The sequence below is a fragment of the Chelonoidis abingdonii genome, chromosome 10 (genome assembly GCF_003597395.2).
Source record: "Chelonoidis abingdonii isolate Lonesome George chromosome 10, CheloAbing_2.0, whole genome shotgun sequence".
Taxonomy (NCBI): Eukaryota; Metazoa; Chordata; order Testudines; family Testudinidae; genus Chelonoidis; species Chelonoidis abingdonii.
The window spans coordinates 9,470,693-9,482,788 of NC_133778.1; the positions used below are offsets into that span (position 1 = coordinate 9,470,693).

At 50.3% G+C, this 12,096-nt stretch overlaps 2 protein-coding genes across 5 annotated transcripts in view; one reads left to right on the forward strand and one right to left on the reverse strand.

The window, feature by feature from the left end:
* LOC116815868 (uncharacterized) overlaps positions 1–12,096 on the reverse strand; it is a 385,671-nt gene that overhangs the window by 176,750 nt on the left and 196,825 nt on the right. The window lies entirely within an intron of this gene.
* Positions 1–12,096, forward strand: part of LOC116815861 (zinc finger protein 2-like) — a 29,981-nt gene that overhangs the window by 1,130 nt on the left and 16,755 nt on the right. For 2 of the 4 annotated variants that reach the window (XR_012656618.1, XR_012656617.1), the window contains exons 2-5: positions 3,425–3,551; positions 4,582–4,695; positions 8,109–8,867; positions 11,121–11,277. Coding sequence is in view for 2 of the 4 variants with exons in the window: in XM_032764581.2 (XP_032620472.1) it covers positions 3,425–3,551; positions 4,582–4,695; positions 8,109–9,040 (1,173 nt within the window). In the remaining 2 variants the exon portion in view is untranslated. Of the gene's footprint in view, positions 1–3,424; positions 3,552–4,581; positions 4,696–8,108; positions 9,543–11,120; positions 11,447–12,096 lie in introns of those variants that run through there. The other 2 variants (XM_075069936.1, XM_032764581.2) reach the window with 2 other exon arrangements.

Sequence of the window (12,096 nt, forward strand, 5' to 3'; positions counted from 1 at the left end):
GGGATAAAGGTCGCGAAATCAGTTGTCTGCTTGCTTTCCACAAAGGGAGGGTGAGGCTGTCCCCAGGAACTGCACCGCCGCCCGACAATGATTGTTCTGGCTCAAATCAGGCACTTGGTACTCTCAAGCCCTAGGAATTCCAAAGGTCGGGGGAGACTGAGGGAGACTATGGATATGCTTAGAACGGTACCCAATGTACCAGCCAGAAATCGACTATTGCAGGTGTGGGACGATTCCCAGTGGCTGCAAAACTTTCGCATGCGTAAGAGCACTTTCTTTGAACTTTGTGACGTGCTTTCCCCTGCCCTGAAACACCATAATACTAAGATGAGAGCAGCCCTCACAGTGGAGAAGCGAGTGGCAATAGCCCTCTGGAAGCTTGCAACGCCAGACAGCTACCAATCAATTTGGAGTGGGCAAATCTACTGTGGGGGCTGCTGTGATGCAGAGAGAGAGAAAAAACCAGAGTGGAGCAGAATTGACTGACCAGGAACTGAAAAGCAATAGTGATTAAAGGAAAATACCGAAGTATTTATAACAGTGATTTAAAGGGATACCAACGGATTTATAAAGTAAGCCTGCTATTCTTTTAATTATAGCAGAGAATAGGCACATTGTAGGATAGTATATAGGATTAGTGTGTGTGTGAGTTACCCATTGCAAGCTAACTATGTAAACTTAAAAGCAATTTAAGAAACGCTGTCAGCAATTTGTTCCAAACTGGCCATCTGTAGCAAAGTGCTTCCCTTAGAATCATGTAAACTGTATGCTGTGGCTGTTTCAATGCTTTGTAATTTGCAGTAGGGGATTTGTTTGATTCCTGTCTCTAGATTAGTTGTAGGAGGGATTGTTACTTTAATAAAAGGACATTTGTTGTTTTGGAAAGAATACTGCCCCTGTCAGTTCCTTTATGTGCAGGTTATATTGTGTCCTTCAGTGTTTTCCTTAACAACCGTGGGAATTTATACCTCGGGGAGGACAGATTAAGGGAGCAATAGGCAGGTCATTTACCTAGGGGCACCCAAAATCTATTTTGGGGTAACAAGTCTGCTGCCTGGTCCCTCCCCAGTGTGCCCCCTCTGAACCTCCACATCCACAGCACCTTCCTCAGCTTGTTACCCACCTCCCTGCCACAAATAATCCCCCACATCCTCTTCATTCTGCCTCCCATATCCCATCTCCTGCTGCTTATGCCCCCTCCCCACACATCCTCCTGAGGCCTCTTCCAGCTACCTCCTGCCAGTCCCCCACAACACACAAATCCCTATGTGCCCTTAAGGGTCAGTCTGCCTTCCCACCTCTCACTCACCCCCTGCATGCATCCTGCTGTCCAGCCCTGGGTCTGCTCCCACCCTTCCCAGACACATCCCCCCGTGATCTCCTTCATCTGCCTCCTGCCCCCGCTCACATCTTCCTGTCCAATCTTCGGCCTACCTCCTGCCTTCACCACCCTGCAAACTCTTTGGTCTGTCTCCTAGCGGCTGTTACAGATCCACAAGATCCATGCTACCCCCCCAGCTTTTAAAAAGCCCCTTGGAGGATCCCCTTCAGTTGGCCAGACCCCCAAGAGGTCCCACTCTTCTGTAAAGGCCTCACTGCTGCCAAGAATGAGGGTCTGGACTCCAGCTTTGCTGCTTCGTGCCGTGAGCTCTGCCCAGCGAGTCCCACTGAGCCAGGCTCCTGGGTAGAGACCTGCCCGCTCTGCCAGGATCAGTATATCTCAGCCAGGATTTGCAGTGACATCCAGCAGCCCTTTCCAAACAGAGCAGGGTTTATTAGTGGGCTGGGACCCAGCATGGGGAAGCCCTGAGATTAGCAGAGAGAAGCTTTGGTTAAGGTTAAGCCATAGCCCATCCTGGCCAAGCCAGTGCAATCAGCCAGCCAAGCTGTGATGGATTCCATTACTGGCTCTGGCTCTTTGGGTGTGTCTACATAACAACTAGACACCCGCAGCTGGCCTCTGCCAGCTGACTCGGGCTGTGGGGCTGTTCCATTACTGTGTAGCCATCTGGGCTGAAGCCCAGGCTGTAGGACCCTGTGAGGTGGGAGGTTCCCAGAGCTGGAAGTCTACACAGCAGTGAAACAGCCCCTCAGCCAGAGCCTCATGAGCCCAAGTCAGCTGGGACAGGGCAGCAGCAGGCTTCCCTTTGCTGTGTAGACAGGCTCTGCCAGTACAAAGTGAGAGCTCCGTGTCTCTCCAGAAGACAGCACTTAACCCTGCCACCTGGCACCTTTCCGCTTTGTTCTGCAGCTGGGGCCTCTGCTCAGCATCCCAGCCCAACCGTGGGGGTGGGAGGGGAATCTCCTTCCTCCCAGTCGCTGATTGCCAGGGCTGAGTGTCTCAGCCACTGGGGCTCCCACTGTCTTTTCAGATTCTCCATCGATCTGGGGGTCAGTTTCCAGCCAGCCCTTTAATGGCCCAGTCATTCCACCCCAGACAGCGAGGTGACCCCGCCCCAACACTCCCAGCTCCCCGCATGTCTTCTGTGCTGTTGCGGGAGCAGTGTTAACCCTCCTGCACCCACTGCGTAGCTATGCAAAGTAGAGAGGGAAACTGAGACACACACATAGGAATCATACAAAATATTAAAGAAAATTTCTACTTGGTCACACCTACCCCAATGCGCATCGGTCTGCACCCCGTCAGCCTGCCCCCACCCCAGTGACCCTGCACTGTTCTTGGTTAAACTCCTCCCCTGCACACACACACTTCCCTTTTCATTCTTTTTCACACATCCTCTTTCCCCCTCGGACTGACTCTTTGTTTTCCCCCTCATCCCTCCTCAGTTTGCCACCCCCAACATGTGCCCTCCTCTGCACCCCATCCCTCCACACACACATCCCCTGTGACCTTCCCAGTCTGCCCAGCTCACCCCACACACACATGCCGTCCACCTGCTTCTTCCTCTCCACGCCTCTAACTCCGTACACAGTCTGCCAACCCCAGAGCCCCGACCACATCCCCCCAGGACAGCCTGGCTTCGGCCTTCCTGAAAACAGTGGGAGCTGGTGGCCCCCTTTGCTGCGGGCAGCCTCTCTTCCACGCATCAAATGGTGGGGAAATGGCAGCCATCTTGAGTCAGGGCTTCTTGACATCAGGCTCGCCTCTCCCACAAAAGCCATGGCAGAAGCCAGCCATGTTGAACATGTGCGATTTCACTGCCAGGAATGCTGAGACCACACGTGTCAATTCCCAGATAAATATTGTGAGACCCGCAATAAAATTACTGGAGTTGTGGTTTCATCACAGTAACTGCATGTTTTTAAACTAATCTCTTTCAGAAATTACCCCCCTCCCCATCTTCCCCAAGGACTGTTCCTGCTGTCTGTGGACGTTTCCAGCTCTTTCTGTGACTGAGTTGGGGGCAGGGGGCTGTGGCTGGGACAGCAGGTTGTAAGTGGGGGACTCTTGTTGTTGACACAGATGCCGGTGACCTTCGAGGAAGTGGCTGTGTATTTCACCCAGGAGGAATGGGCCTTGCTGGACCCGGGTCAGAGAGCCCTGTACAGGGATGTCATGCAGGAGAATTACAGGAATGTGACCTCACTGGGTAAGGACCCCTGTCCCCTCGGTGTTAGAAAATGGGCATCTTTGATGTGCCCTAGTCAGCTTCTGCTCAGGGTTCTTCCCTGATCCCTTAGATTTCAGAGGAATCAGCCCCATAGTCACAGGCTCAGCAGGGTTAGGAAGGTGTAAAGCGTTTGCAGTGACGCTGTACCAGAGTCATAAAATCCCCCATTCAGTGGGGATCCCAGAATCATAGATTATTAGGGTTGGAAGGGACCTCAAGAGATCATCTAGTCCAACCCCCTGCTCAAAGCAGGACCAATCCCCAAATCCCTAAATGGCCCCCTCAAGGATTGAACTCACAACCGTGGATTTAGCAGGACAATCCACTTCTGCCCTCCCAAAGGCTCTCCAGGAACACTTCCCATCCCTTTGGTTTATACAGGGACATTGTAGTGGGGAGATGACAATCTGGGTCTCCTCACCCAAGGGAACCCCCAACCCTCTATCCCCACCTTGCCTCAGTGGCCACTGCCAGTCACCATCCAGCCCCCGTTCACTGAGGCAGACTGCAGTCTGCAAACCACTCCTCATCGGCAAGGGGGGTTAGGACCTGCGGCCTTTTCCTATCTCTGGCTGCCCCTCTGCAGCCCTGGTACCTATTTGGCCTTTTTAGCAAGGCCACAGCCTGGGCTTTTGCCAGGCTGGAGCTCCCCAGTCTCTCTGCCCTTCCCCAGCACTGAACCACCAAAGGTACCCGCCTCAGCTCCCAGGCAGCCAGGTCCTTCTCTCTCAGAAGCTAGAGAGAGACTGTCTTTTTGAGCTCCTGGCTCATAGCCCTTTTATAGGGCCTGCTGTGGCCCGATGGGGGCGTGACCCCAGCTGTGGGTACTTCCCCAGTCAGCCCAGCCTTTGCCCAGCCGCAGTCCTCTCCAGAGCTGCTTGTGACCCCTCTTTACTGGAGTGAGGCAGCCGCCCCACTACAGACATCCACCCAGCCAGCGCATCTGGAAACAGCTGTCTGAGAACAATGGTAAAACTCAGCTCTCACTTTGTTTCTTTTCCCGGAGCAGGTTTTCCAATTCCCAAGCCCAGCATGATCTCCCAGTTGGACCGAGGGGAAGAGCCGTGGGTCACTGATCTCCAGGGGTCCCAGACTAGAGAGATCCAGCGAAACATCCCCAGAGGTGAGAAATTGGTTAAACGGATGTGGAAACCGTCTGTCATTGACTTACAGTGCTGCGATTCTCATGCAGGCCCCTTGTGCTTCTCCGGTTCTAACTCATTGCTCCCAGGTCAGGATTGTCCTAGCATGTGTCATGTCCTGCTGGAAGACATAATTCATGGCTTTCCCCGCACCCTCATGGATACCTGACAGTAGCTCCCTGCCCCCTGAGTTTTCAGATGGGATGTGGAGGCAGAATTGGCTGTTCTCCTTCCAGGTGTGTAAGAGCTGAGTAACCTGTAGCCAGAGAGTTTTCCCTAGTGGTACCTGTTAGTTTGCCATGCATGTCTTCATGTATCCAGGCAAAGGAATAAAAGGTGGCACCACCCAGACAGCTACTTCTCACCCGCAGTGGCTGGTGGTCAGAGCCCTCCATCAGCTGTTGTTCATGGGTTCCCTTCTTTCTTATGAGGAAACTTTTTTCTGTAAATAATTCTATTTCTCACTGGAGATTTGGTTCTTCCTTATTTTATAAAGTTGTTTTTTTCTTGTTTTTCTCTGGGGCTCTGTTACCTGGTACTGGGGGGCTTGGTTATATCAAAGTCTCCTAGAGTTCAGCACTGTCTCACTTGCAGGGTGTCTCATCTACTGAACAGCCCTCACACTCGGTGAGGGGCACATTAGAGACAAATGATCTATTTGTAGATCTTTCAAGAAAAGAACACAAAAATATACTGAGCGTGCTGTACATCTCTTCTCAGACCTCAGTCATCTGGAGTCCAGTACTTTGTCCTAGGCCAGGAGTTTTCCTATGGATTTTTGTTCTCCTTCTCCCACCATATTCTGTAAGAGCAGTAAGTTAGTCTCACGGCAACACTTGACTTATCAATCAAAGAGCTTTTCTTCTTCAGAACCGGACTCTGGGAGCTGAAAAGCCTCTGCAGAGTCCTCCTGGGAACTGTCAGGTACCAAGGTTGGAGCGGAAGTAGAGACTAGCTGCTCCCCAGTGCTGACAGTGAATCAGAGCAGGAAATCCAGCCATTGACTCCAGAACCAGAGCATGTTTCCTTGAGAATGGCTCTGACAATGTATTAAAGGCATCAACTTCAGTACTGCCAGAAGCATTACTGAGACCCATGACACCTGATGCTCATGCAGTGTCATGAGATTTGTCATGCAATGTCTGTCTGTGGGTTCAGGATTCCCCTTTGGTGCAACAAGATCCAACTCTGACTGCTCATAAGGTACAGCCTTTATTACAGTCGGTGATGCCCTCATCACTGGCTAGAACATCTGTAGGATCAGTACCATCAGCCATGACATTCTCAGCATCTTCAAAGCCTCCAGTATTGGTTTCTTCTACAGAGAGTGTTCCTATAGGACTCAAGCCATCAGTATCAACATTTAAACCTACTGCCAAGAGGCACAGATCCAGAGGCTGTACTCTGGTGAGTCCTAGTATTGCACCACCGATGGCCACTGACTGCCCATATTCATTATCAGATTCAGAAGAAGAACCCCATACGTGTTCTAGAGAGGAGATCTAGATTCTCTCCATTACGTTCTTTGGTGACAAAATAGAGCATTCAGTGGAGATACCACTACGGGAGATCTAGACATAGATCTCCATGATGTTGCTGATGAACCCCGTGTTATATAGGTCCATGCAGTAGTCTGGCTTCTCCAGACTGTGTTTCAGGGAGTTGTGTGGGGGGGAGTTGAGTAAGGGGTAAGATTCACGTTACAACTCAGACTAATTGTGCTGTGAAGACTCACTCTGCCAATAAGAAATAACTAGTCTTTTTTCTCAAGTTACGGTGCCAGCTACCCTGAGATTAGAGATTAGTGTTGTCTCCTCCACAGGTTCTCCCTTTGAGCCTATGGCTTTTGTCCTCTTCAGTACTTATCCTAGGGTGGCCACTCATGCATTCCCAGAAAACGGGACATTCTGGTACTTCCCAGAACGTCATGAGCCTGTTCTTGTTGACATGACCCCATCCCACCAGTGTGATTTCTCATGCATGGTGTGTGAGCTCACTGCATGTGGGGGGCAGAATTTTTAAGAACAGACCACCGCACGCTCACCAGCATGCAAGGACACACTGGCAGGGGTGGAGTGGTGTGCTCTTCAGTATGTCTGATACTGGACAAAACCAGTTTTGTCTGAGTACCGGATGGGGAAATGCTCTAGACAAGCAGGACTCTCTGGTTTAATACCAGACCAGTGGCCTGCCTAATTTATCAGCCAAGGTCACCTTTCCAGTGGCAGTTCCTTCTGCTAGAAGGGTTTGGAAGCCACAAGCATGAATTTCATATCACTCCCCCCACCCCTTGGTGTACTCTCTTTATAAGACTAAAGTTGCTTTAAGGTTTCATCCACAGGTCTTCATCAAAGGCGGTTACTGATTTCCCTCTCAATCAAACCATCTTTTCCCCTCCCTTTTCCCCCAAATCACGTTCACGTAAGGTTCAGGAGAAACATCATTTGCTGGATGTCTGCTGGCCCTTGCCTTTTAACTGGACAGGGCAAAACAGTTTCAGTCTTTGCTGCAATTCTTTGTTTCCTGTGTGGAGAGAATGAGAGGACAGGAGGTTCCCATAGGGTGAATTTCTGGGAGGATCATCTTTCATCTCACTACAAGTTACGATCTTGCAAAATTAAAACCTCCTTCCAAGCTGACGGAACTCTGTGTGAGAGCCTCAGCAGCTTTCGGACAGGACATTTCAATCCCAAATAACTGCAAGGCAGCAACCTGGTCTTCAAATCACACTGTTCCCAAGCATGGTGCCACTTTAGCCACTTCTAGAGACTGCGCTAGCTTTGGAAATTCTGAAAAGCAATTGCAGAGCAGCTAGACTCCAAACCCTCCTCCATAGAACACTGTTTGGGAGTCACCTGAAGTGGAATAGACACACACAAATACATACCTGTACTGTTTGTTTTCCAGGACATCTTGCAGATGCCTATTCCAGCACCCACCCTGCTCCCTTCACCTTCAGAGTCCATTATGATAGGTTGCTTGTGTAAATGAACTGAGATGGTGCAGGGAGAGCTCTGCCCTTCATGTCCTTACCTGGATGCATTAGGGCATGCATGGCGCATGTGCCACCCCAGTGGGTACCACTGCAGAAACTCTCCAATTACAGTGCATTCAGCATTCACACCCCTAAATTGGAGTAGACATGAAGTGGAATAGACATGCGCAACATCTTGAAAGCATCAAATACAGTACATATAGGTAGCTGATTTTTCCCTTCTCTCTTTCTTCATGGAAAGGGTTGGGGTGCGGCGGGAAGAATTCAACTCCTGATTTGTCAGTGTTCCCAGCAATTCTTTTGTTTTGTTTCTGCACTTTCCTGTTCTCCTTTTCTGACCTTTCTGTTCCCCCGGCACAGGGACTGACTCCTGTCCGGATTCTCTCTCTGTCCCAGCAGGTGATGAACCAGTGAGTGAGAGCAATGAAGAGAATTCTTGTCCCGCAGGCCCTGAGCGAATGGAACCAAAGGGGACGTTGCTAGGAAGGTGTGAAGAGGATGATTCACAGAGTCCTGTGCATGCCAGAGAAACTCAGTGTAGGCCAGAGAAGCAGCAGGGAAACCACCCAGGGAAAACACTGGGTGAATCCACTCACCGAGGGGGAGGTTCGGAGGATCCCAATGTGGCCACGATCCAGGCGAGAATCTGCACTAAGGAAAAGCGATTCGAATGTGCCGAGTGCAGGAAATGCTTCAGTTCTGGATCACACCTTGTTAGACATCAGAGATCTCACACAGGAGAGACCCCCTATCACTGCCTTGAGTGTGGGAAACAATTCAATGACCAATCAAACCTTATTAGACATCAGCGAACCCACACAGGAGAGAGACCCCATGAGTGCCCTGACTGCGGGAAATGCTTCAGTCAGAGGTCAGGCCTTATTGTACATCAGAGAATCCACACGGGAGAGAAATGCCATAAATGCCCTGACTGTGGACAAACCTTCACTCAGAGTGCACATGTAACTAGACATCAGAGGATTCACACGGGCGAGAGACCTTATGGTTGCCCAGAGTGTGGAGAAAGCTTTGCTTGTACCTCAGACCTTATTGTACACCTGAGAGTCCACACGGGGGAGAAACCTTATAGCTGCCCCGACTGTGGACAAAGCTTCACTCAGAGTCATCACCTTACTGACCATCGGAGAATTCACACAGGTGAGAGACCCTATGCCTGCCCCGACTGTGGGAAGAGCTTCAGACAAAAATCTGGTTTCAATGTCCATCGGAGAAGGCACACGGGAGAGTGCCCCTATCAGTGTTCCATCTGTGAGGAAAGGTACAAGACCAAGACTTCCTTAATATTCCACATGAAACGCCACATCGACTAGTGCTGGCCACTTCCCCTCCTCTTCTCTCTGCGTCTGTAGAGATCGGAGGAACGGTGGAGATAATAAAGAGTTGGCCAACGCCTTAGGGAGCCAAGTGGCTCCACTATTGACGTGTGTAATGTGTGTCTCAGGAGGATGGAGGCACCGGGAGCGTGACATTATTATTACTGTATTGCATTGTTCTCTGACCCTCTCCCGTCCCTTCCCAGCGCTCTCTGTCAGGGGCAGGCCGAAAGGTTCAGCTGGGTTTCCTGGTCCCTGTTCTCAGCCAGGGGCTCAGTTCCCATTGTTGCGCACTGGGATTATTCCAGAAATTGCCGCCCTGGGAGGCATTTTACTCCTGTTTCGGTGTGGGACGCTGGGGAGAGAAGGGGTCTGAAATTTCTGGGAAGTTGAGTGTCTGCGGAGTCTTTATTGCTCATTGTATGATTTTGTCAGTATTGTTCAGTTATTTGTTCCCTCCCCCCCAATAAGATGCAAATAAAACTTCTGGCAGATCCCATTTTCCTGAGCAGCCTGGGAATGTCAAAGGTTCTTGAGCTCTGGAAGGGGGAGAGGCCAAGTGTCCCAGACTGGGCGAGTTGTCTCTCTCTGCAGGAATCACTCATTCCCCCACGTTCAACCCTTTCACTGATGTCTCAACCCATCCAGCTTTAGAAGCGGGAATGCAGGTACATCCGTGTCTTGGCTCTTGCAGCTCTGATGGCCTCTGAGCTCGATCTTTGGGTCTTCCCTGTCCCTCCACAAGGGGTTGAATTGGGGTAGAGGAGAAACAGCCTCAGAAGCAGAATCCAGAATCCCTGGCTGGGTGGCAGCCCCAGAGGACAGGCACAGCTGGAGATGATGGGTAGATTTCCAGATGGGCAGCAGCCCATCTCTGTCTCTCCAGCAGCGTCTCCAGCATCAATGTGCCCAGCTCAGTGAGGAATGCAGTGACATTTCCCACAGACACAGAGCTACCGCAGGGCCAGAACATCCCATATGTGTTCTGGCCCTGTGGCTGGCAAAGCTGGGTAGGTGGGGGTGAGAATAATTTGTCATGCAGAGTCCATATGGGAGGGAAAACACTGGCAGCACGAGTGGCTGAGGGAGACTGACAAGAGGCTGGGAGTCAGAGCCAAGGACCTAGGATTTTGCCATGTGATAAAATAGCAACAAAGACCGGTGTGAGTCTCAGGCAAAGACGGCCCACAGTGCGGAGCAGGGATGGGAGAGTCACTCTCTGCTCAGCTCTGGGGACACCTACCTGGGAGCTTGGACCCAGCTGGCTGCCCAGGGCCCTGAGCTGCTGGGATCCTGCTAGTCCTGTTTCATGCTCCCATTCTGGGAGATTTCTTAATGAAATAGGATTGTGCCCAAGAATTCCTGAGAGGGGAAAGTTGCATGTCTTGGCTTGAGCCTGAGGCACTCTTGCATGGGACTGTAGAGAGCCAAGAATCGCCCAGATCAAATTCATTAGTGCCGTGTCTTCATAATGTACCACGCTGCTCATGAAATACGCACACTTTGCAATAGCAGTACAGAAGGTAACATGGATAGAGACCCAACCCTGCTCCCAAGTGCAAATTACACATAGAAACAGCCCTCGAGACAGTAAAAATACACCGACAGAAATGAATAAGTGGATCCATTTAGTGTGTGAAAGTAGAATGAATTGAGTAAAGGAATGCTGTATGTTCCTTTAAGCGGGGATGAGGAATGTTGAGATAAAGTTGCCAGGAAGATAAACATTAAGATATGGAACAATGGGTCCACTTAAGCTAATGGTGGGACATTAGCAGGAGATCGGTAAGAGTTAATAAGGAAATAAGATGTGCCTGTCTAGCCCCAGGTAAACTTATCAGTTCTGTTCCTTTTGTTATCTCGTTAAGTTCACGCCCTTTTTATCTGTATAAATAAAGTCGCTTAAGCCTTGCATGGGACTCGCACACTACCTGGGTGTATTGGCAGAGCACTTTTCTAATAGAACAGAGTGGTCTGACAAAATGTGAGTCCTGAGTCTAACTTTGACAATTTGAAGATCCCACTGAGATGGCAACCGTCTTCACTGGGGCCATGTGATTCCTGAATGTTTTTGCAGGATGACCATGGCAGCTGGCACCTGGGCATTTGGCCCGAGCAATCCTCTGCCGGAACGGAAGGTTGCACAACCACAGTGACATCTATGCCATCAAACCTGTTGGTTCCCACTCTGTTCTGGTAGGGATCCAGGGATCTGACATCAGGAATCTGGTCAGGTAATTATTTCTGTGTTTTGTCCGGACTGAGGACTGTCCTGTCTCTGCATCTATCTGTCCTCCTGTGGAGTGTTTGAGTCTGGGTACCGTCTCCGTCCGGGGATTGGCTGACCAAGGGGTTCCTGTCCCCACGGTCTGAGTGAGTGAAATCTGCACAATCGCAACCACACCGCACTTTGGGTAAAACCCTTGGTGTGAAAGCAAGGACGATGGAGGCAGTAGCCTGTGGGCTCCTTTTGTGTGTTGCACTGGGCATCACTCTGACAAACGAAATTTCCTTCTTGTGCGATTGGTGTGTGTGAAGTCCTCCTGTATGGGTAACCAGACATCTAAGTTGGGACAGTTCCCTAAAAGAACGCTGGCTTATTTTATGCATTTTAAGAAGGGTCTGGACTCCTGTAAATTTCTGGAAAAATGGTCTAGGTTAACTCAGAGGGATCCCAAAACTCATAGACTTTAAGGACAGAAGGGACCATTATGATCATCTAGTCTGACCTCCTGCACAGTGCAGTGGCCACTGTTAGGATCTTGTGACAAAGACCGAGTGGACGTCTTAAAAGACAAACTCGGCCAACCTAAAACTAAATTGGTTAGAGGAGAGGTTGATTGTTTCATGCAGTGGTGGGAAGAGGCAAATTGTAGATGAACAGAATCAAAGCTCGCCTCTCTCAAAGATTCAGATGATAAGTTAAAAGCTTTAGTGGAAGCCTCCTCTCCCACCACCAGACCAAGCGCTCCCCTTTACCCCGTTCTGCGAGAAGACTCGGATCGATCCCAACCCCCTTCATACTCCTATCTCATTGTGGAAAAGGGTGAAGA